Genomic DNA, 25,130 nt, shown 5'->3' with positions numbered 1-25,130 from the left:
AGTGCGCTCCCTCTGTCACCCATCGGCGGCCCGCGAATGCAATCGCGGGTCTCCGATGGGGTGTCATGGCAGCCGGGGGCTTGATAAAAGCCTCCAGGTCTGCCCTGGACATATTCCTGTTAGGACGCGCCGGAGGCACGTCCTAACAGATTGCCTGTCAGATTTACACTGACAGGCAATAATGCTCTGTTATACGAAGTATACCAAAGCATTATAGCAGCGATCGGAACATCGCACAGTAAAGTCCCCTAGTGGGACTAATAAAATAAGTCATCAAAGTGAAATAAAGATTATTAGTAAAAACTACAGTAAAAAAATAAATAAAATCATTTTTTTCCATAAAAAGTGGTTTTATTTAGTAAAAGTGTAAAAAAAAAAAAAAAAGTACACATATGTGGTATCGCCGCGACCGTAATGACTCCATTAATAAAGTTAATATGTCATTTAAACCGCAAGGTGAACACCGTAAAAAAAAAACGCAAAAAACAATGGCGAAATTGCAATTTTTTTCCATTGCCCCCCAAAAAAGTCATAATAAAAATGAATCAATAAGTCCCATGCACCCCAAAACAGTACCATTCAAAACTACGTCTTGTCCCGCAGAAAACAAGCCCAAAAAATCACTACATTGATGGAAAAATAAAAAAATTACGGCTCTTGCAAAGCGATGATGCAAAAATAAATAATTTTAGTTCAAAAGCGTTTTTATTGTGCAAGTCGTAAAACATAAAAAAAACCTCTACACATGTGGTATCGCCGTAATCGTACCGACCCATAGAATAAAGGTAACATGTTAATTACGTCGCACATTGAACGGCGTCAATTTAAAAACGCATAGAACAATGGCGGAATTTCAGGTTTTTGTTATAATCCCCCCCAAAAAGGTTAATAAAAGTTAATATAAAAATTATATGTACCCAAAAATGGTGCTATTAAAAAGCACAACTAATCCCGCAAAAAACAAGTCCTCATACAGCTATGTAGACGAAAAAATAAAAACTTTATAGCTCTTTGAATGCGACTATAGAAAAACGAATAAAATAGCTTGGTCATTAAGGCCTAAAATGGGCTGGTCACTAAGGGGTTAAAACGGACAGGGAAAAAAAGGATGCAAAACGGGTCAAAATCGGCCGTTAAAAACGGCAACACGGCCCGGATGCAAACCGGCCGGCAAAACTTTATGCAAACCGGCCGGGGAAAATGGCCGATTTTACCGGCCGATACTCGGGCACAGGCGGTACCCGGTCGTGTGAATCCTGCCTTAATCCGATTTTAAAACGGACAGGTAAAAAAACTGATGCAAAACGGGTCAAAATCGGCCGTTAAAAACGGCAACACGGCCCGGAACGGATGCAAACTCGGAATGAGGCGTAAGGCCTTAGAAATTGCAGCAGGCACAGGGAGGAGATTGTACATGGCAAATCAGAATGTGGAATTGAAGAAAAGCAAGTCTTTAGGGAGGGCAGTTCACACAGACTGTCGGTGTAAAAATAGGGAGACACGAAAAAACAACACAGTCTGAAAGATGGAGGGGGAAGACATCACACAGGGTGTGTAGTACCCAGACATATTTTTGTGGCCGCAATTCACCCACAAATCTGCAGGTGATTTGAGCCCCCATACACTTCAATGAGCCCATACACACGACCGTGGTTTCCAGGAGCCTGGACCGCAAAAAGAACGGACATATCTTATTACGGCCGTGTTTTGCGGTCCAGGCTCATAAAAAATAATGCACGCGGTCATGTGCACAGCCTGCGATTTGCAGGCAGCTCGCGGGTGACACTGCATTACATGCTGCAGTACGAAAATATGCACCGCAAGTGAATTTCTGCTCGGAAACTTTATGTAGCGCGTGGATGAGATTTGTTAGATCTCACCCACTTTGCTGCTACTGTATTCCGCTGCGTATTTTACGTTCACAATTCCGGATGGAAAATACACAGCAATTCCGTTACGTGTGGACAAGCCCTTACATTGACAAGACCTGGACCCCCCTCCTGGTTCAAGTGAACTGAACTTAGATCACCATAGGAGGTCCATGTTGATCTAAATTCGGTTTACTTCAACCGCATGGAGTCTGGCACTGCAGCTGTCTGAATGAGGCTGTAAAATCACGCACGCACTTTAAAGGAGCACTGAACCTAAAGTACATGAACTGCGAATATCTCGTATGTAAAGGTCTCTGGAGAGTCCCAGAACTAGACATATGTGAAATAAGTAGTAATAATGGGGCTGACGTTTTTGTGAACTTTCTGTACACATAGAATAACTTTCACAGTCAGCCTATTGCAGCGACTGATAACAATAGAATGCATGTAACGTCACAGCAGTTGTATATAATACAGGCTTTATGTTAAGAGTTCCTTTAATACAAGTAATATTATCAACAGGGCGGTGCTTATATCTTCCACAAACCACAAAATAAACAGCAATTCTCCCGCTACACAGTAACCGCAACCTCACACCGGTACCGCACCACCCGCTGACATACACACCGTGCTCCCCGCTCCCGCCAGCAGATTTGTAGACGTGACGTCACTAGAACATATTACATCCGGGGCTTTGGGTCGCGACCTGTGATTGGCTTGCGCGGTGATGACGCAGTAAGCATTTAAATCTATGTTTATGTGCGAGGAGACCAGTAGCCGTTGTCGCAGCTGAGTTAAACTGAGGTCTCGGCATTTTTCCGCAATATACAGGTATAAGACAGGATATAATGGAGACAGCCGCGTATGCATGAGACTTTCATTCTAGTATTCAAGCACCTGACTGTGCTATGGTATAAGATAATCTCCACAATTCTGATTGAATGTCTTCAGGTGTATTGTTGCTATTTTTTGGCTTTGGGCCAAATCGCAATGATTTGTTGTGCGTTACCTTGTGGCTGCACGACTTGGCACCCCGAATGTACTGGAGAGATTTATCAAAACTGAAGCGTTGCAAAATTTGTTGTTGCCCACAGCAACAAATCAGATTGCTTCTTTCTTATTCAAAAGGACCTGAAAAATGAGAGGTAGAACCTGATTGGTTTCTATGGGTAACGATTCCATTTTTCCTTTGCACCAGTTTTGATAAGTTTCTCCAACTGAGTTGCCTGTTCACAGTGCGTCACTTCAACTGGTGCCTGAAAGTTGTGTATTGTGTGACATGTGCCTTAACGTGGCGCACGCTTCTAGGGTCCGGTTCCAACGAGGAGATCTGGCAGAAATAAATCTGTCGCACCGCGAGGCTGTGAAAACTGCCCACTTTTCTGATGCTGAATGCCACACTTATCAGTGCCAAATGCGTGGCTAAATCTCCCCCCCCCCCCCCCCCCCGTGTTATTTGCAGGGTCGGCCTTCGGTTGGATGGCATCCGGTGCGGCACCCTCTATTGCCGCCCTCCAGAAATTAACCACATATATCGACACATACATACTGGTACATATATACTGTACATACATAAAGACATTGACACACACAGGCACATAAATACATAGAGAGAAACATATACAAATACATAAAAGGCACATATGTAAAGACACATTCACATACAGACCCATATATACCCACACAGGCACATATATACACTGTGCAGATAATGTAGTAGGTGTTACCTGCAGTCCTATGTAACACTACGGATAACAGTGATAACGCTTGGTACAGATAATGTAGTAGATGTCACCTGCAGTCCTATGTAACACCACAGATAACACACTGATAACTCTCTGATTACAGATAAAGTATTAGTGTTACTTGCAGTACTATGTAACACCGCAGATAACACAGTGATAACTCTCTGATTACAGATAATGTAGTAGCTGTTGCTTGCAGTCCTATGTAACACTACAGATCACACAATGATAACTCTTGGTACAGATAATGGAGTAGATGTCACCTACAGTCCTATTTAACACCATAGATAAAACACAGTGATAACTCTTGGAGTACACATAATGTAGTAGATGTTGCCTGCAGTCCTATGTAACACCACAGAGAACACAGTGATCACTCTTGGTACAGATAATGTAGTAGATGTAACCTCCAGTCCTATGTAACACCACAGATCACACAGTGATAACGCTCTTGGAACAGATAATGTAGTAGATGTCACCTGCAGTCCTATGTAACACCATAGATAAAACACAGTGATAACTCTCGAGTACACATAATGTAGTAGAAGCAACATGCCCTATCTTCGGACGTTTAAGTCTCTGACCTCCCGTTGACATCAATGTGAGGCAGAGAAAGTGTTTTGCCCGCGGCGCTCAATGGCCGCGGGCGAGAAACATGACGAGCAGGCAGGTCAAAATCTGCCTCCAAATTCCAGGGGAATTTTGAGACTGATTTTTCTGCCTGCAAAAAACTGTGAACAGGGCCTCAGGGTGGATTCACACAGTGTTTTGCTTGGCGTTTTTAATGGTGTTTTGTTAGTGCAGCTAGATGTTACATTAAAGTCTATTATAAAATATAACATTCACTACGTACAACTGTGTTTTGGTTTGTGGCGTTTTTGACGCAGTTTCGTGGTCAGTGTTTTTTTTCCAAACACCGCATTCTCTCAGTGTAGGGTTTTTTGTCAGGTGTTTTTTCTCATAGGCTTCTCTATAGGACTTAGGCCGGATTCACACGAGCGTGTGCATTTTGCTCGTGCAAAAAACGCGGTGTTTTGCGCGCGCATAAGGTCCATAAAAGCTCCATGTGTCATCACCATATGATACGTGGCTGTGTGATTTTCGCGCAGCCGCCATCATTATGACACTGTTTAAATGTTTGCAAACAGAAAACCACGTGGTGCTTTTCTGTTTTCATTCATAGTTTTGACTACTGTAGCGCGCGGCACACGGAAGTGCGTCTGTGGGCCGTGCACGGTTTTCACGCACCCTTTGACTTCAATGGGTGCGTGATGCGCGAAAAACAGGCAAATATAGGACATGTCGTGAGTTTTACGCAGCAGACATACGCTGCGTGAAAATCACGGACAGTCTGAACGGCCCCATTGACTAACATAGGTCCGTGCGACGCGCGTGAAAATCACGCGCGTAGCACAGACGTATTATACGTGTGTCTGAATAAGCCCTAAAACGGGTTTTCCAGCCACTGAAAAATGATGGCCTATCCTCAGGATAGGCCATCAATAACTGATGGGTCGGGGTCTTACTTTCGGGACCCCCGTCGACCAGCTGTTTTGAAGGGGTCGCTGCTTCCCCTTCATTTCTTCTTGCTCACTGTGAGTCCTCGATGCACGTTTAGTGGTGATTCACAGGTATTGCGTCTATTTTGCCCCATTGAAGTGAATGGGAGAAAAGGCTGCAGTATGTACTCCTTCTGAAATTATAATTTTTTTTTTAAATAAAAATGTCAGTGTGTGTTTTGCAACTTTCTAAATACATAGTTACATAGTTGAAAAAAGACACAGGTCCATCAAGTCCAGCCTATAATCCTACTGTGTTAATCCAGAGGAAGGCAAAGCCCCCATGAGGTGGATGCTAATTGCTTCATTAGGGGATAAAGTCCTCCCTGACTCCTAATATGGCAATCAGAATAAATCCCTGGATCAAGGTCCCATCTCCAGAATCTAGCACTTAAAACTTGTAATATTATATTTTTCAAGAACCGCATCAAGGCCCTTCTTGAACTTGTTCATACAATCAACCATCACAATATCTTGAGTTCCATAGTCTCACTGCTCTCACCGTCAGGGTATGAACACACAGCATAAACACTGCGGATTTTCTGCAAATCTCGTCCCCACACTGCAGAAAAATTTCGCCAAAAAAACGCACATAAATTGACCTGCGGTGCGGTTTCTTCAATTGCAGCGTGTCAATCAATTCTTCGGAATCGCTTCTCTTTTGTTGCGGGTTTTCCAATTGAATTCAATGGGGTGCTTAAACCTGCAACAAAGTGGTGTGTGTTGTGATATTTACGGCAGAATCACAGTGATTCCGCCACAAAAATCGCAAGTAAAAAAATAACGTTCTACTTACCCAGAGTTCCCTGCTGCTTCTCCAGTTCGGCCTCCCTGGATGACGTTGCTGGCCATGTGACTGCTGCAGCCAATCACATGGCCTGCAACGTCATCCAGGGAGACTGGAGCAGACATCAGAGGAGGGGCTAAGTATGTGCGATAATTTACGCAGCGGAATATACCGCCTGAAAAACGCACCGCAGTGTGGTGCAGGATCTCGGATGGCATTCCCTGCAGTGTTTAGGGCGGATACGCTGCGCAGCTTGACGCAGTGTATCCACCCTGAATACGCCATGTGTGTTCATACCCTAAAGAATTCCCGTCTGTGATGGTGGTGAAACCTTTTTCTCCCTAAGGCTGTGTTCACACTGAGTTTTTTGCAGGAGGAAAATTCCTCCTGCAAAAACTGCTCCAGACGTTTTTTGCACAGTGGTTTGACAAAAACTCGTCAAAACACTCGTCAATGTGTTTTTTTTTTTTTTTACCCTTTCTGACTGATTGAAATGGGATTTTGGAGGCGGAATCCGCCTCAAGATGGGTCATGTCGCTTCTTTTTACCGTGACGCGTTTTTTTTTACTCGTGGTAAAAAAAACTTGTGCAACTCCCATTGAAATCAATGGGAGGCATTTTCAGGCGTTTTTTGACGAGTTTTGCGGAGCGGTTTCCGCGCCAAAAAACTCTGTGTGAACAGGGCCTAACATAGAGCATGAACCCTTGTGATCGGTAACAACTCGATCCTGACCAGCTGACACTGAGCCCGTCAGTGCCACTAACCTGATGTATTCAGGTCTCCGTGCAAGATACAGCTGCTCTGTATACAGGATACAAAGCAGCTGTATCTCAAAAAGTAAAAATCATTTTTAATAAAAAGTATTTAGGAAGTAACACAAAACATTTATTAAAAGAAAACTTAAAACAATTTCAAAGGTGCCTAAAAAAAAAAAAAGCAGAAAAAAACCGTACAAAATAATACCACATAAAAAAAGCCACAATAAAATGCAATTAAAACACATGTTACGTTTTAATAACGTTAGTGTTTTTTAATCCTTTCCTGCTTTGGCCACTTTTGACCTTCCTGACAGATCCTCATTTTTCAAATCTGACATGTTTCACTTTATGTGATAACTTCGGAATGCTTTTACCTATTCAAGCAATTTTTCTCGTGACACATTGGACTTTGTTACTGGCAAAATTTGCTCGGTACGTTCAGTATTTAATTGTGAAAAACACCAAAATTTAGTGAAAAGTTGCAATAATTTGCATTTTACTAAATTTAAATGTATCTGCTTGTAAGACAGTTTGTTATACCACACAAAATTGTTCCTAATTAACATCCCCCATATGTCTACTTTAGATTGGCATCGTTTTTTGAACATCCTTTTATTTTTCTACGAAGTTACAAGGCTTTGAACTTGAGCAGGAATTTCTCACATTTTCAAGAAAATGTCAATAGGCTATTTTCCAGTACATCCCTCATGACAGCACTACAGGAGGTTGCCCTATTGACCTCTGTAGGGACAGGAAGACAGAGGTTAAAAGGCCCCTCCCACCACCCACTTGCCAGTGTTCTTCCTGTCCCCACAGGGTCAGGAGCAGAGAGACGTCGCTCCTGTATTACGGCAGGAAAAAGAAACTCGGGCAGGGGGCAAGATCGGGGGGTCCGTGCACTCCCCCTTCTCTTCCCCCTAAAGCCCAGGCTAACACCCCTCGAACGAGGGGTCCCTTAGCTCCCACCCTGAGACACCTACCGGAGGAATCCTAGGCAGGGTTCGGGTAGTGTGTGGGGGCTGGGGATTCCCAAGCAGGCTTCGGCTTGGCCGCGGACCAGGCGGGGACCGGCAGCTCCATAAACGTGGACGCACCGGCAGGGATCCTCGCTGCGCCGCATAGCAAGCCTCAGTCGCTGGCTATGGCGGCTGCACTCCAAAGGAAAAACATGCTGGAGACGAATAGCCGACCGGAAATGACGTCGGGCTACTTCCGGTCCGCGGCCATCTTGGAAGGCGGGAAATTCAAAACGCCCGCATTTAAAGGGACACGCACAGGTATGTAGTTAGAGCTGATAACTCTAACTTGGATTATTTTTGTGGATTGCATATTGCATTTCCTGTTACCTGTCGCGGTATGGAACTTCCTCGTCCTGATGGAACTCCAGATATGTCCCAGGGTCACGTGAGTCTCAAAAATCTATCAAAAAATTTGGAAGAAATTCTGTTCCTGGTATGAATACCCAGGACCAGACCCCTTTTCTCCCAACATCGTGAAAATCCTAGATTTTTTACAATCGGGATTCAAGAAAGGGCTTAGTCCTAGTACCTTAAAAGTACAGATTTCAGCCTTAGGTAATTTTTTTAACACTCCTCTGGCTGAACATCGGTGGATCAGAATATTCACTCAAGCGGTCTCTAAACTGAAACCTTCCCTAAAGAAATCCGTTCCTACCTGGGATTTGAATGTGGTGTTAACGACTCTTTGTGAGCCCCCTTTGAGCCGCTCGACACAATTAGTATGCACTTTTTAACACTAAAAGCTGCATTCTTAATCGCTATTACTTCAGCAAGAAGGATTGGAGAAATCCAATCTGTCAGTCATAGAACCGTACCTAAAAGTACAAGAGGATAAGATCATCCTAAAGCTGGACCCTTCCTTTATTCCAAAGGTATCTACTGCTTTCCATCGAGAACAAGAAATAATTCCACCTTCCTTTTATCCAGATCCAAAAAACCAACAAGAAGAAAAATTCCATTGCCTGGATGTCAGGCGAACAATTCTTCAGTATCTAGATAGAACCTCCTCCTGGAGACCAGATAAAAATCTATTTGTCCTGTTTGGGGGAAAGAATAGAGGAAAGAGAGCCTCAAAAGGCTCTCTAGCGAGATGGGTAAAAACTACCATACAAGAAGCCTACAAGTCCCAAGGACTATGTGCCCCACAAGGCATCAGAGCCCATTCAACGAGGGCAGTTTCGGCATCCTGGGCAGAAAGAAGAGAAGCCTCTATGGACCAAATCTGCAGAGCTGCCACTTGGTCAAGCCATCATACGTTTTGCAAACATTATAGGCTCGATGTTCTGTCCGAAACAGGATTTAAGTTTTGGACGGAAAGTCCTTCAATCCGTAGTCCCGCCCTGAGCATTATAATCTGGTATTGCTCCTGTAGTGCTGTCATGAGGGATGTACTGGAAAATAGCAATTAGACCTACCGGTAATTGTATTTCCAGGAATCCATCATGACAGCACCATTACATCCCCCCCTTATTGAATTCTGATTTGTACAATTAACATGTCCGTTATTATCCCTAGAAATAAAATAGGGTTGCATCCATCCTGGTGTAGTAATTGAAAAACACTGGCAAGTGGGAGGGGCCTTTTAACCTCTGTCTTCCTGTCCCTACAGAGGTCAATAGGGCAACCTCCTGTAGTGCTGTCATGATGGATTCCTGGAAATACAATTACCGGTAGGTCTAATTGCTATTTTTACAGGGGGCAGTTCAGTTGTGAAGTGGCTTTTAGGGCTTTATATATTACAAACCTCCAAAAAGTCACCCCATTTTAAAAACGTCACCCCTCAAAGTATTCAAAACAGCATTTAGAAAGTTTCTTAACCCTTTAGACGTTTCACAGGAATTAAAGCAACGTAGAGGTGAAATGTACAAATGTCATATTTTTTTGCAGAAATACATTTTGAATCCAATTTTTTATTTTTTTTGTAACACGGAAGGTTTTACCAGAGAAATGCAACTCAATATTTATTGCCCAGGTTCTGCTGTTTTAGGAAATATCCCACATTTGGCCCTAGCGCGCTACTGGACTGAAGCACCCGCCTCAGAAGCAAGGGAGCACCTAGTGGATTTTGGGGCCTTCTTTTTATTAGAATATATTTTAGGCACCATGTTTTAAGGGCTCTTGTGGTGCCAAAATAGTGGAAACCCCCACAAGTGACCCCATTTTGGAAACTACACCCATTGAGGAAATTATCTAGGGATATAGTGAGCATTTTGATACCACAGGTTTTTTGCAGAAATTATTGGAATTAGGCCGTGAAAATGAAAATCTAATTTTTTTTCAAAGAAAATGTAGGTTTAGCTAATTTTTTCTAATTTGCACAAAGACTAAAGGAGAAAAAGCACCGCAAAATTTGTAAAGCATTTTCTCCCGAGTAAAACAATATCCCAAATGTGGTCGTAAACGGCTGTTTGGAAACATGGCAGGGCTTCGAACGGAAAGAGCGTGATTTGGCTTTTGGAGATCACATTTAGCAGGAATGGTTTGCAGATTCCATGTCGCATTTACAAAGCCCCTGAGGGGACAAAACCGTGGAAACCCCCCCACAAGTGACCCCATTTTGGAAACTACACCCCTTGCGGAATTCATCTAGGGGTTGAGCATTTTGACCCCACAGGTGTTTCATAGAATTTATTAGAATTCGGCAGTGAAAATAAAAACTCCCTTTTCTTCAATAAGACTTAGCTTTAGCTCAATTTTTCATTTTCTCAACAAATAAAGGAAAAAAATAACCCAACATTTGTAAAGCAATTTCTCGAGAGTATGGCAATACCTCATATGTGGTCATAAACTTCTGTTTGGGCACACAGTAGGGCACCGAATGGAAGGAGCGGCTTTTGGAGTGCAGATTTTGCTGGATTGGTTTCTGGACGCCTTTGGGACCAAAACAGTGGAAACCCCCCAGAAAGTGACCACATTTTGGAAACTACACCCCCTCAATGCATTTACCTAGGCATGTAGTGAGCATGTTAACCACACAGGTGTTTTGTAGAAATTAGTGTGCACTTGATTTTGCAGAGTGAAAATGGGATTTTTTCCATAGATATGTTAATATGTGGTGCCCAGCTTGTGCCACCGTAACAAGACCGCTCTCTAATTATTATGCAGTGTTTCCCGGTTTAAGAAACACCCTACATGTGGCCCTAATCTTTTGCCTGTACATTTGACAGGACTCAGGGGTGAAAGAGTACCATATAAAATTGAGGCCTAATTTGGTGATTTACAAAGTATTGGGTCACAATTGCAGGGTTCTGTTGTGAAATACAATAAACCCCTGAAGTGACCCCATTTTGGAAACTACACCCCTCAAGGCATTTATTAAGAGGTGTAGTGAGCATTTTCACCTAAAGGTCTTTTCCATAAATGAATGCGCTGCGGATGGTGCAAATTAAAAACTAATATTTTTCCCTAGATATGCCATTTCAGTTGCAAATATGTTGTGCCCAGCTTGTGCCACTGGGGGGGACACACCCCAAAAATTGTTAAAAGGGTTCTTCCGGGTATGGCGATGCCATATATGTGGAAGTAAACCGCTCTTTGGGCACGCTGTAGGGTTCAGAAGGGAGGGAGCCCCGTTTGGCTTTTGGAGCGTGGATTTTGCTTCGTAGTAGTTTTGAGTATTGCTGGTGTTTCCGTTTATAATATGGGGCTACGTTTAAGCTGGGCAGAGTATATCAGGGGCATAGTCAGGTGGTATAATAATGGGGTAAAAAAACAATAAAATAATCCACAGATGTGTGTTACGCTGTGGAGAAATCCATTCTGCACAGGCCGGTGTCGCACTGATAAATGGTGAAGTTTCTTATCCCTCTTTTGGTCCACACTGTGCACCTTTTGCAGTTCGGGGAATTTTGCTGGGAAAGTGTTGCCCTGGTATAATACAGGCGCCCTCACTTCCAGCAGATATGTTTGGGCCCTCCCCTTCCTGGTTCCCTAATTTTAGGGCTTTGATAAATCGCCTCTTGAAACAGAAGAAATGTTCCCCTCGGACCTGCACAACTGCATATTTTTTATTTCCTGACTTATTGGAGCCTTAACTAATTTTATTTTTTCATTGACTTAGTGGAATGAGGGCTGTTTTTTTTGTGGGACGAGCTGTAGTTGTTATTGGTACCATTTTGGGGTACATGCGACTTTTTGATCACTTATTATCCTATTTTTTTGGGATTCCAGGTAACCCAAAAAACTGCAATTCTGGCATAGTTTTTTTTTTTTTTTATACAGCGTTCACCATGTGTTATAAATTACATGTTAACTTTATTCTGCGGGTCAGTACGATTCCGGCGATACCTAATTTATAGCACTCTTATGTTTTACAACGTTTTGCACAATAAAATTACTTTTGTAAAAATAATGTATTTTTTCTGTTGCCATGTTGTGAGAACCATAACTTTTTAATTTTTTCATCGACAAAGCTGTATGAGGGCTTGTTTTTTGCGGGATGAGCTATAGTTTTTATAGGTACCATTTTTGGATACGTGCGACTTTTTGACACTTTTTTTATTCCAATATGTGTGGGGCAAAGTGACCAAAAAACAGAAATTCTGGTATGGTTTTTACGGGTTTTTTTTTTTACCCTGTTTACCGCGTGCAATAAATAATATAATATTTTTATACCTCAGGTCGTTACGGTCGCGGCGATACCAAATACGTATGGTTTATTATTATTTTTTCACTAATAAAGGACTTGATAAGGGAACCGGGCGATTGTGTTTTATTTTATTACTTGAAACTTTTATTATGTTTTCAAACTTTATTACTTTTGTCACTTTTTTTTTTTTTACACTTTTGTTTTTCCAAGTCCCACTAGGGGACTCGAAGGTCCAACTGTCTGTTTTTTTTTGTCTTTTTTTCTAATACATTGCACTACGTATGTAGTGCAATGTATTAGATCTGTCAGTTATTCACTGACAGCGAGCCGATTGGGCTTCACCTCCCAGCGGGGACTAATCGGCTTCCGTAACGGCAGAGCAGGAGGCCATTGTGTCTTCTGTTGCCATAGCTACAGTCGGCAGCCCTGATTGCATGTCAGGGCTGGCGATGTGCTAGCAACCGCTAAGATGCAGCAATCTCTTTCGATCGCTGCATCGAAGGGGTTAATGGCAAGGATCGGAGCGGTTCCTGCCGTTACAGGTGGATGTCAGCTGTAACATACAGCTGACATCCACCGCTGATGACGCAGGCTCAGTTCCTGAGCCGGTGCCATCTTGGTGGCTATGGAAGCCGTTCAGGCTCCGCCGCCGGGCGGGTCCTGACCGGCTTCCGTGCTAGGCAGACCTGGAGGCCAGTATGCTTGGATAGGTAAAAGCATTCCGGAGTTATTACCACATAAAGTGACACGTGACAGATTTAAAAAATGAGGCTGTGTCATTTGGTCCAAAAGTGGCTGCGTCCTTAAGGGGTTAAGAACAGAAGCCACAACACTCTACCAGATCTAACGGATATCCCCTGTCCCTCACAGACCCCTTTTACTTACAATGGGTCTCCTGTCAGTTTCCACCATAGTATTTTCTCTTTTTAACGGGAAGAATAGTACTGTCCATAAGGTGAAGTTTCTGTGAGCCTTCATATAAAATTGGATGTTACAGTATGGGCCCAAAGATTTCTACCACACAGATCCATAGTATAGTCCTATAAGTTGGCCCTATGAATGTATTTACACATTACGTTTGAAATGTTTTTTTTTCAATGAAAATGCAGAGCACTTTCGTCCCATGTAGATGCAGCCCTAAGGGTCAGTTCATGCAGCGTATTTTGGTTTTGATTCATTTAAAAAAAAACAAAAAACGCTGGCATTTCAAAATCTGCCTAAGAAATCCTGAAAGAATTTTGTGGCGGGTTTTTTGTGTTTTTTTTCTGCCTGACAAAAACCTCAGTGAGAACTGACCCTAACAACTTTAAATAAAAAACAAAAAAAATTAACTCCAAAAGCACCAAGCTTTGAGGAATCACGTTTGGGTGCACATCTCGATACAACCCTGACTCCCAGTACCCTCTGATCACACTGGTATCAAATAGAAGATGGGCCAGCACACCATTTTAGAAAAATACCATAGTGGCATTTCTTCACCTTTGCAGCGACGTTTAAGCCCTCACTGGGGCATTTCTCAACAGCTTGAGAAAAACCCCAGTGTGAGGACTGAAACGTCACTGCATGGGTACTTGGGTATTTTTCTAAATTGGTGTGCTGTCTCGTCTTCTATTTGTTAATTTACCAGCCGTAATAATTAGCGCTTGATCAAATAAGTGAACATATATATATATTTTTTTAAATCTATGTTTATTGTGCATTTAATGTATACACATGTATGAATTACTTTATTGTGGCAATTGATAGTCTATGCCAGGGGTCTCAAACTTGGCCGGGTAAATGGGCCGCACATAGAAAAAAAATGTGAAGTTGACTGGCCGAATTATTTTCCAATTTGACACGATACAAAATTGTTAATCAATTCTTTATTTTAACTACTAGAACACTGCTACATTACTATAACGATACCTCTAGGTTTAAACTTACCCGAAATTTGTGAGTTCACTCCACGTTCTTGTTTTAACAATACAGTTTGAGTGTTGCTAAATGCAGCCTGGCTGCTCCGTTGGCAGCGTTTGGCAGACACAAGAATATCCAAATCGGGCAGTCCCTCTGTAGGTGGACACACACACACACACACACACACACCGGCAGAGCGCTCACATGGGCACTTCAGCTGCTTCGTTCGCGCAATTGGTGGGGGTCTCAGTGCCCGGACCCCCACCAATCCAAACTTCTGAAATGTCACTATGACATGTCAGAAGTTTGTCAAATGTTTAGCTACACTTTAAGCGTTGTGATGGAAATTATCATCCCACTGATCTGCAAATCTACATCTCCTTCCAGGTTACAATGGCCGCTCTTCAGCAAAATGTGCTAGATTTGATCAAATGCTTCAGACGGCAATGGCCTCTTGTGTGCGAATGGGAAAGAACCACTGTATGCGGCGTGGATAATATGCTGCTAATGTTGCAGTTAGCTGTGGCTGAAATCAATAAAAAGGTAATGTCTGCTTCATACAATTTTGCCGCCAATCGTAAGGCTGGGTTCACACGTGGCAAATGTTCACGCCTTGGACTTGGCCACAGAGAATCTACTACAAAATCTGCACGCTTCACATTTGGAATTTGTTCCAGCTTTGCCGTGGAATTGCTGCAAATTTAAACCAGTTGCGGATCGGCCATGGCAAATGGTGAAAGCCACAGCAGTCCTCGGCAAATTCGCATGTAAAACATGCGTTTTTGTGGTAGATTCGCTATGCCGTGTGTGAATCCAGCTGAACCCAGTTCTGTATTTACATGCATAATTTTAGTTAATGACATCAGAGGTTACATCAACCCCTGTACTGTGCATAAAATCCATCTCCTGTATATTCACATGCGTAAGACTGAATTTGCTTTGGGTTATGTTGGCAACCAAGTAAAGTACAAAAGACAGCGGCTCTGAGAGCTGAGCGTGGGGCCACTGGACTACTCCAAATGACGTTAGTTGTGCAATGGTTCTGTGTGCACTTATTGATGGGTACTGAAGCTGCGCAGAGGTAATGCTGTACGAGAAATAAAAGTACATAAGAAGATGTTTAGTATTTTAAAACTTTCCAATATAATTTGAAACTGAATAGAATAAAAGAGAAAGTATATTGTGTGTTTCTGAGGGCAATGGTTGGGAACAAGTGTTCATTGGAGATGCCTCTATTTCCTACTGTTTACACCAGTAACCACTCAATCTTTTTATGCTGATCCCTTTCTTGACCATTAGGGCATGGCCAGACGTGGCGTATTTCTGCAGACACTGTCTGCATCAATGCCGCACATAATCTGCATTGCAGATTCTGTTGCAGCTTTGCCTAAAATGAGCAGTAAATTGATGCGGATTAGCCGTTGCGTATTCAGGTGAAGAGTACTTACTTCTGTCTTTTAAAACATTTCATCTCAGTCTGGCTATAGACCTAGAAATGAAAGTAGGTCCAGCCAGAATGAAGAAATATCTTTTTCTTAAAACCAATATGCAACGCAACACACATAACATCTGCGGATTTCATTGCGCAATTTTGAATCTCCATTGAAGTCAATGGAGAAATTCCGCAATGAGTCTGCAATAAGTCCGCTACACGTCCGCAACAGCCAGTGTATGCTGCGGACACCAAATTCCGCACCGCAGCCTATGGTCCGCAGCGGAGTTTTCCGCCACGTGTGCACGAACCTAACTAAAAAGGTGTGGAAACCAATGGAGAAAATGTCTGCTGCGGATTTCCGCAGCGAAATTCCAGAGCAATTCCGCCACGTCTGGCCATGTCCTAAATCTACATTTCCTGCACAGAGCTGTAATATGATCGTGTACAAGGGTACCAACCTATACACATGCCAATAGTGGTATAGCCCGAAAGCGCTGTCAAAAACTAATTATAAGTGCAGTTGTGGCCTTTTTTATTAAAAATGAAGGAAATTGTTCCTAGAACTGTTTTTATGGAATACCACGTCTTGATACCGCATGGAGAAACCTTGATTGAATTTTTTCTTTGCTGCGTGTTTTTTTTTTTTTTTCCCATTTGAGTTCAGTGGGGGGGGGGGGGGGGAACTGCAAATCCGCTCCAAAACCATGACCGATAATGCATGCTGCGGCATGTCCTTGACTGGTTCTCGACCGCTGGCTGTGTTTTTACGGTCAGGGTCCTTTAGGCTATGTTCACACTGAGTTTTTTGATGCGGAAACCGCGCCGCAAAACTTGTCAAAAATGTTGTGAAAATGCCTCCCATTGATTTCAATGGGAGGCGGAGGAGTCTTTTTCCCGCGAGCGGTAAAACCGTCTCGCGGGAGAAAGAAGGGACATGCCCTATCTTCGGGCGTTTACACCTCTGACCTCCCATTGACATTAATGGGAGGCAGAGAAAGCGTATTTTGCAGCGTTATATGCCCGCGGCGCTCAATGGCCGTGTGCGGAAAAACACAGTGAAAATCAGCGTGCAGGAAGAGGAAAATCTGCCTTAAACTTCCAAACGGAATTTTGAGGCAGAAATTCCGCCTGCAAGAAACTCAGTGTGAACATAGCTTAAAACCCGCGCCATAGACTTTTTACGGCGTGGGTTTTAACCTGCTGCCCGAGCGATCGGGCATCTGAATGTCGGGTCTCCGGCTGTTAGTGACTGCCGGGGACCCTGAGGAGAAGATAGGAGCAGCTTTCGTTGCTTCTGTCTTCTCCGATCTCTTTTACACAGCGCTTAATGCGAGCTGTGTATAGGAATAGAGGCAGCGGCCGCGCTCCCGGTGATCAGGTGACTGGTCACCTGGTGCCGTTGGTGACAGACTGCTGCTGGGTCTAACTAGACCCAGCACAGTCCTACCGTGTTTCCCCGATAGTAAGACACCCCCGATTGTAAGACGTATCGGGGGTTTCAGGGGGGTCGGCTAATATAAGCCGTACCCCGAAAGTAAGACATATGTCTTACTTTCGGGGAAACACGGGGGTATTGCCGCCTCCTGCCCACTTCCGCGCCGCCCCCCTCTCCATACGTCACCGCGCCGTCCTGTGATGGCGCGGGTACTGAGACTGTACCCACGCGATCAGCGGCAGGAGCACGGCTGTTATACACAGCCTGGCTCCTGCTGCAACTGCCGTAATCGAAGCGCGCGCCGATTCCGGCAGTTTAACCCATTAAATGCCGCTGTCAATAGTGACAGCGGCATTTAATGTGTTTGACAGAGGGGGGAGCTCCCTCTGTCACCCGATCGGCGCCCCCGCAAACAAATCGCGGGTCGCCGTCGGGTTTCCATGACAGCCGGGGGTCTAACAAAGACCCCCAGGTCTGCCTTCAGCATCTGCCTGTTAGGCGATGCCGGAGGCATGACCTAATAGGTTGCCTGTCAGTTTTACACTGACAGGCAATAATGCTTCGGTATACTAAGTATACCAAAGCATTATATATGCGATCGGCACATCGCATAGTGAAGTCCCCTGGTGGGACTAAAAAAAAAATGTAAAACTGTTAAATAAAGTTTGTGAAAAAATAAATAAAAATAATTCGACAATTTTTTTCCAATATAAGACATACCCCGAAAGTAAGACATAGTGGGGCTTTTGGGGATAAAAAGAAAGTAAGACACTGTCTTACTTTCGGGGAAACACGGTATTAGTGACAATCGTCACTGAGACGGCTGATTAATAGCGGTGTTTCCCAGTGTTGGGAAACCCCTGAATTGACCAAATATAGACCTCGGCAGCAGTGCTGGAGTCCCGAGCAAAGCGCTAGCTGATGCTCTACTCGGGACTCGAGCAATATGCAACGTGACAGCCCCTTGCGGTCATGTTCACGAACAGCACATGAAGCAAGAGCTCAGTCACGTGGGCCCATGTCGGAGCGTCATCTCTTTTAGAAAAGCTTCAGCAATTCCTGAATAATTCATGAGGTTTGAACTGCACCATTTAGCACATATTTTTTAATTAAAATATATTAGTAAGTTACTTAGTTTCACATCAATATATTATTGCAATTCAATTTTTGCTCCCCGGATAACCCCTTTAATGTTTTATTCCTAATTCAGGATATGCCATAAGCGTCTGTAAAATGTGCGTCCCAGCTTTGGGACCCAAATCTATGCAGCGAACTGGGGTCACCCGACCCGTTTCACCTGGTGAGGCAGCCGCTTGCTTGACTGTTTCCGTAACGCCAATAGAACATAATGGAGAGAACTGCGTGCATGCCCATCTCTCCACACAGTCACTGTCTGAAATAGTCAGCCGGGGGAGGCAGGAGTCGATTACGCCCATTTTTTTTATATAGGTGCAGGTCCCAGAGCAGGATATGCCATAAATGTCTGGGTTGGAAATAACTCTTTAAACACTCATTGAACTCAATGTGTGATTTAAGGGAATGTGTTGCTAGAAATATTTTTTTTTTTTTTCAGTTAAACAATTAGTATTTGAGTGATTACACATTGTTTTAATTTTTTCACAAGTCAGGAAATATTATAAATTAGATTCTAATTTATAACATTTCCCAACATTTCCATGTGCTGGTCTGTAGAGGGAGAAATCCCAAAATTGCAGCATGGTCACTGTGGTAAATTAACCTCATTGCTTTATGCTGCAAATTTGGGGCGGACACACTCTCCTCTAGTGTCCTCACATAATCCACCCCCCCTCCCTTCTGGCTAGTGCCAGGAGAAGGAGGGGTTTGAAGGTCTTCAAACCTTCTACACTGTGTGCCGCCATTTTCTGAGCAACTGCACAGTGTAGGAGGATTAGATACAGGGCTCAGCAGACAGTATCACACGAACATAATACACACATCACATACACTAACATAAATTACCTGCTACTGCCGCCTCCGCTGGTCTACACTCCTTGCGCCTTCGCTTCGTTGAACATATGGCCGGAAGCCGCGGCCAGAAGTCGTCATCTTACTGTCCGGCAGCGGCTTTCAGTCCACATGAAAATAGCGCCTGTTTTCGCTCTACGAACGAGCTTAGTCTTGGTCTGTGCGGGATTCCCACACAGACGGCGTACAATTCTGTGAATGGAACGGCTCCCGTTCGCAATCTCTATGGGGTTGTATGTGCCGTATTCCATCTCTGTATGTGTCGTTAATTGACACATACAGAGAGGAAAAAAAAATGGCAGCCCCCATAGAGAAGTAAAAGTAAGAGCACAGTAAAAAGTTTAAAGTCACAACACTAATAAATACAATTTTTGTTTATTTTATTAAAAGCAATATAATAATAAAAAAAATCATGACCCCCTTCCCTTTAAACTGAAGCATTTTGTTATTCGGTTCTTTTGACGAAACAGAAAAGTGGAGATTCCAATGCTTCTGGGAAACTACAGTTCCCAGATTGCATCAGCGTGGTCACTTGATATAACCAACAGGACTGACCTTATTGCTCGAATAGGAAGGCCATAGAAACCGGAGTAGTGAGGGGAGAAAACCGAGAAGCTTGCAGCAAGTATATTTTAGCATGGGATATATTGTCTAAACTGTGGTATAACCACTTCAATGAATCCCCTTTGAGTTTTAGTCAGTGGTGTATGAACATATTCTGTGAGAAGAGAGAAACCGAATTTCCACTCTCGCAAGTTTAACGGTGATCCTGGACCAGTTCTCGATCAGTGTCTCCTGGGGTATAAATTTAAAGCGCCACTGTAAAAAGGCAGTTCTGTGACATGTGGACCCTATAATGACCACTGTAAAAAGGCGCATTGGTGGTAATTAAAGGGGTTGTCCCAAGTTGATAAATGGAGCTATAAAGCTCCCCCATGTAAAAATAAGAAGAATTCTAATTACCTGTCCGTCGTCCAGCGATGTCGTTTTCTTGCTATTCTTGATTGAAGTTGCGGTCGGTCCCTCTTTGTATCCTGCTCGTTGCCTAGGTTCCCGGCCACCGCTATTTACCTTTGGCGGTGGCCGCGCATGTGTAATGACATCCTCTGCGTCCGGAGCAGAGGATGTCATTTGCTCGTGAACGCGCATCTCGGCGCTTCTCGGCGCATGCGCAGAAGATGCAGTGGAAAGGCACCCGTCGCAAGGAGAAGTCTGCGCTCCGCTAAAGGTAAGTGTGTATATGTTTGTGTGTGTGTGTCTGTGTATATATGGGTGTGTTTGTGTATATGTGTTTGTGTGTGTGTGTGTGTGTGTGTGTGTGTTTATGTGTGAGTGTATATATGGGTGTATTTGTGTGTATGTGTATATGTTTGTGTATATTTTTGTGTTTGTGTGTGTATATGTTTGTGTGTGTGTGTTTTTGTATATGTGTGGGTTTGTGTATGTGTTTGTGTATATATGGGTGTGTTTGTGTGTATATGTATATGTGTGTGTTTGTGTATATTTGGGTGTGTTTGTGTACATGTGTTTGTGTATATGTGTGTGTGTTTGTGTATATGTGTTTGTGCATATGTGTGTGTGTGTTTATGTGTGAGTGTATATATGGGTGTATTTGTGTGTATGTGTATATGTTTGTGTATATTTTTGTGTATGTGTGTATATGGGTGTGTTTGTGTATATGTTTGTGTGTGTGTTTGTGTATATTTGGGTGTGTTTGTGTACATGTGTTTGTGTGTGTGTGTGTGTTTGTGTATATATGGGTGTGTTTGTGCATATGTTTGTGTGTATGTGTGTGTATTTTTGTATATGTATATTTGTGTGTTTGTTTATGTGTGTTTGTGTAAATATGGGTGTGTTTGTGTACATGTGTGTATTTGTGTGTATATGTTTGTGTGTATGTGTTTATGTGTGTTTGTGTAATATATGGGTGTGTGTTTATGTGTTTGTGTATATGTTTGTGTGTGGTTGTTTGTGTGTGTGTGTGTGTGTGTGTGTGTGTGTGTGTGTGTGTGTGTGTGTGTGTGTGTAGGTGAGTATAAGTATCGGTATTGTTCACATTGATAACTTTTTTTTTATGTTGTTGCAGATTTTGATGTACCAATTGGACTACATCTTCAATTCTTTGGACTACTGCGTAGATCTACGTTTTTTGAAAATTTTAATAAAATGGTTAACGAGGGTTTTGTTGGGGATTTCTTATTTCAATAAAAAAAAAATTGTCTTTGTCTTTTTTTTTCAAACTTTATTAGTGCCTAGATGATGGTAGTTGGCTGATTGACAGCGTCCATTATTAAGGCGGTACTTAGTGTTAGCTGGTGCAGAGGCTAGCACTAACCACCCATTATTACCCCGGTACCCACCACCACCAGGGGTGCCGGGAAGAGCTTGGTACGATCCAGTACCCGACCATCTGTTGTGATGGTCGGGTACTGGGGTGGCCGTAGGCTGGTATTATGAGGCTGGGAAGGGCCAAAAACAGTGGACCTTCCCACCCTTGTAATGCTAGGCTGCTGCTGCTGCTGTGTTGTATCGGGCTGGTTATAAAAATGTGGGGGACCCCCACGTCGTTTTTTTTTTTCAATTTAACAATAGACGTTGGGTCCACATTTTTAATAACCAGCCATATACAAGGCCGCAGCAGCCTGGCATTACACGGGTGGGAGGGGCCACTGGCTTAGTACATTCCCAGGCTAATAACACTGTGTTGTATGTGGCTGGTTATGATAAATTGGGTGGAACCCCATGTCTTTTTAATAAAAAAAAATAATAAATAATAAAAAAAAAACGACGTGGGGGTCCCCCCCATTTTTATAACCAGCCAGATACAACACAGCAGCAGCAGCCTAGCATTACAAGGGTGGGAAGGTCCACTGTTTTTGGCCCTTCCCAGCCTCATAATACCAGCCTGCGGCCGCCCCGGAGCCCGACCATCACAATAGATGGTCGGGTACTGGATCGTACCCAGCTCTTCCCGGCACCCCTGGTGGTGGTGGGTACCGGGGTAATAATGGTGTTTAGTGTTAGCCTCTGTACCGGCTAACACTAAGCCTCCCCTTAGTAATGGACCTTGTCACTCAGACAGCGGCCATTACTAAAGTGATAGTAATAAAACTTGAAAATAAAACACAAAGATATAGATAAAATATTTTATTGAAATAAAGCACCCCCAACACAACCCTCATTAACCATTTTATTGATGAAATAAAAAAGCGTCATCTAAGTAGTCCTCGAAACCGACGTAGTCCAAACACCAAACCTGTAAAAAATCAAAAATATAAAAAAAAAAAATGAAATAAAACATGTCGTAGGCTTAGTTTCACTTTCATGTGTGATACTGACTGTTATACCATGTATAGAAGCCTGCGGCAAAGTTGGCTTAGATACAGGGCAGACAGTATCATACATGGCCATACAGACATTTATACAAACAAACATACATACATACAAGCAAACATACATACAAGCAAACAAACATACATACAAGCAAACATACAAGCAAACATACATACATGCATGCAAACATACATACATGCAAACATACATACATACAAGCAAACATACATACAAGCAAACATACATGCAAGCATACATACATGCACATATACACATACAAACATGACAACATACATACAAGAAAACATACATACATACATGAAAACATACATACATGCAAACATACATGCACATATACACATACAAACATGACAACATACATACAAGAAAACATACATACATGAAAACATACATACATGCACATATACACATACAAATATGACAACATACATACAAGCAAACATACATACATACAAGCATACATACATACATACAAGCAAACATACATACATACATACACATACATGCACATATACACATACAAACATGAAAACATACATACAAACATACATACATGCAAACATACATGCACATATACACATACATGCACATATACACATACAAACATGACAACATACATACAAGAAAACATACATACATGAAAACATACATACATGCAAACATACATGCACATATACACATACAAATATGAGAACATACATACAAGCAAACATACATACATACAAGCATACATACATACATACAAGCAAACATACATACAAGCAAACATACATACATACACATACATGCACATATACACATACAAACATGACAACATACATACAAGAAAACATACATACAAACATACATGCAAGCAAACATACATACATGCAAGCAAACATACATACATGCAAGCAAACATACATGCATACAAGCAAACATACATACAAGCAAACAAACATACATGTAAACATACATACAAGCAAACATACATACATGCAAACATACATACATGCAAACATACATGCACATATACACATACAAACATGACAACATACATACAAGAAAACATACATACATGCAAACATACATACATGAAAACATACATACATGCAAACATACATGCACATATACACATACAAACATGACAACATACATACAAGAAAACATACATACATGCAAACATACATACATACAAACATACATGCAAACATACATACATGCAAACATACATATATACATACTTGCATTCAACCATACATACAAACATGTACATATATACATACATGCAAACATACATACATGAAAACTTACATACATGCAAACATACATGACAACATACATACAAACATACATGCAAACATACCTACATGAAAACATACATACATGAAAACATACACACATACAAACATGACAACATACATGAAAACATACATGCACATATACACATACAAACATGACAACATACATACATGAAAACATACATACATGCACATATACACATACAAACAGGACAACATACATACAAGAAAACATACATGCACATATACACATACATGACAACATACATACAAAAATAAACTCACTAAGACGTTCCCACGAAGAGCTGAAAGGTCCCGTCACTTTTCTTCTCCCATTCACAATAACATAGCGGTGGGTGCAGATGACGTAATCACGTGGGCCTGATATGATTACGTCATCTGCGCCACAACGCATTGAATTACTATGAATGCGAGCGGCGCCAAGAAGAAGGAAGATGGCAAGTGACGGGACCGTTCAGAGCGCCGTTAGAACGTCTTAGGTGAGTTTATTTTTTTTATATATTTTTAGTTGTTCGCCGGGTGCTGATGCAGCACCGGTACGGCGGCTACAAACATTACATGTAGTGACAGGGTGGGGGAGAAGTTGTTTGCCGAAACGGGGTAAATGTAGTGTAGTGTAGGGTAGTTGACATTCACGGTAAGTTCGTCTCAATCGGGCTTACCATGCCCGCTTGAGACGAACATTCTCCCGATGCTGCTAGAACTACAGTATCTAGCAACATCGGGAGCGCGCACACTGCAGAGCGGAGCGGCTTGATTGACATCGAGCCGCTCACGCCCCTTTTTAGAAAAGATAACCAGCACTTGCTGAGTTATCAAGTGTAAAAAAAAGGCACTTAGGAAATGAATTTTAAATTTTTTTTAACAGCAAATGTTTTAAAATTCATTTCCTGCTTAGAATGTTTAAAAAAAAAAATTTGAGTCAACTTGGGACAACCCCTTTAAGGCGTCAATGTGTTCATATGCTTTTATACTTCTTTTTTTTTTTTTTTTTTTTCCCATTACCAAAGTTTGTGTAGAGGCCCATTTACATTGTCCAATTAGTGCTTCTGAGCAATCGTATGCGTTATTCGCCAGTGTGAATGCAGGAAAAGATCAATAACAAGTCTTCATTGATCGCGCCATTGTTATCAACAGCTCAACCTGTAAATGCAGCATTGGCAACATTTACAATAGTGTCGTGGAAATCCATCGCTCAAAATATATTCGACTGAAATTTATAAGAGTCCCAACAGACTCTCAAGGCCAGACTCCATTAGTCAGTATCCTAATTAGGATATTTCACCGATATATATCGAGAGAGGAGAAGAAAACACACAGACACGCTGAAATGTTCAAAATGCTCCTCTGAAGGATTTATTACCAAACTCAAACTGTTAAACTGAAATTCAG

General features: G+C 42.4%; 2 protein-coding genes across 5 annotated transcripts in view; one reads left to right on the top strand and one right to left on the bottom strand.

Moving 5' to 3' along the window:
* The window catches only part of NUP37 (nucleoporin 37), a 58,585-nt gene extending 55,617 nt beyond the window's left edge, over positions 1-2,968 (bottom strand). Inside the window, exon 1 of one of the 3 annotated variants that reach the window (XM_075856685.1) lies at positions 2,881-2,968. The gene's annotated coding sequence lies outside the window, so the exon portion shown is untranslated. Of the gene's footprint in view, positions 1-2,418; positions 2,745-2,880 lie in introns of those variants that run through there. The other 2 variants (XM_075856683.1, XM_075856684.1) reach the window with 2 other exon arrangements.
* Positions 2,598-25,130, top strand: part of PARPBP (PARP1 binding protein) — a 79,755-nt gene continuing 57,222 nt past the window's right edge. For both annotated transcript variants that reach the window (XM_075856682.1, XM_075856681.1), the window contains exons 1-2: positions 2,598-2,702; positions 14,615-14,770. In XM_075856682.1, the coding sequence (XP_075712797.1) occupies positions 14,621-14,770 (150 nt within the window). In that variant the 5' untranslated portion in view covers positions 2,598-2,702; positions 14,615-14,620. The remainder of the gene's footprint in view (positions 2,703-14,614; positions 14,771-25,130) is intronic.

This window comes from Rhinoderma darwinii, chromosome 3 (assembly GCF_050947455.1).
Source record: "Rhinoderma darwinii isolate aRhiDar2 chromosome 3, aRhiDar2.hap1, whole genome shotgun sequence".
NCBI lineage: Eukaryota > Metazoa > Chordata > Amphibia > Anura > Rhinodermatidae > Rhinoderma > Rhinoderma darwinii.
The sequence above is the reverse complement of the archived record's forward strand: the minus strand, read 5'-3'. Positions and strand labels throughout refer to the sequence as shown.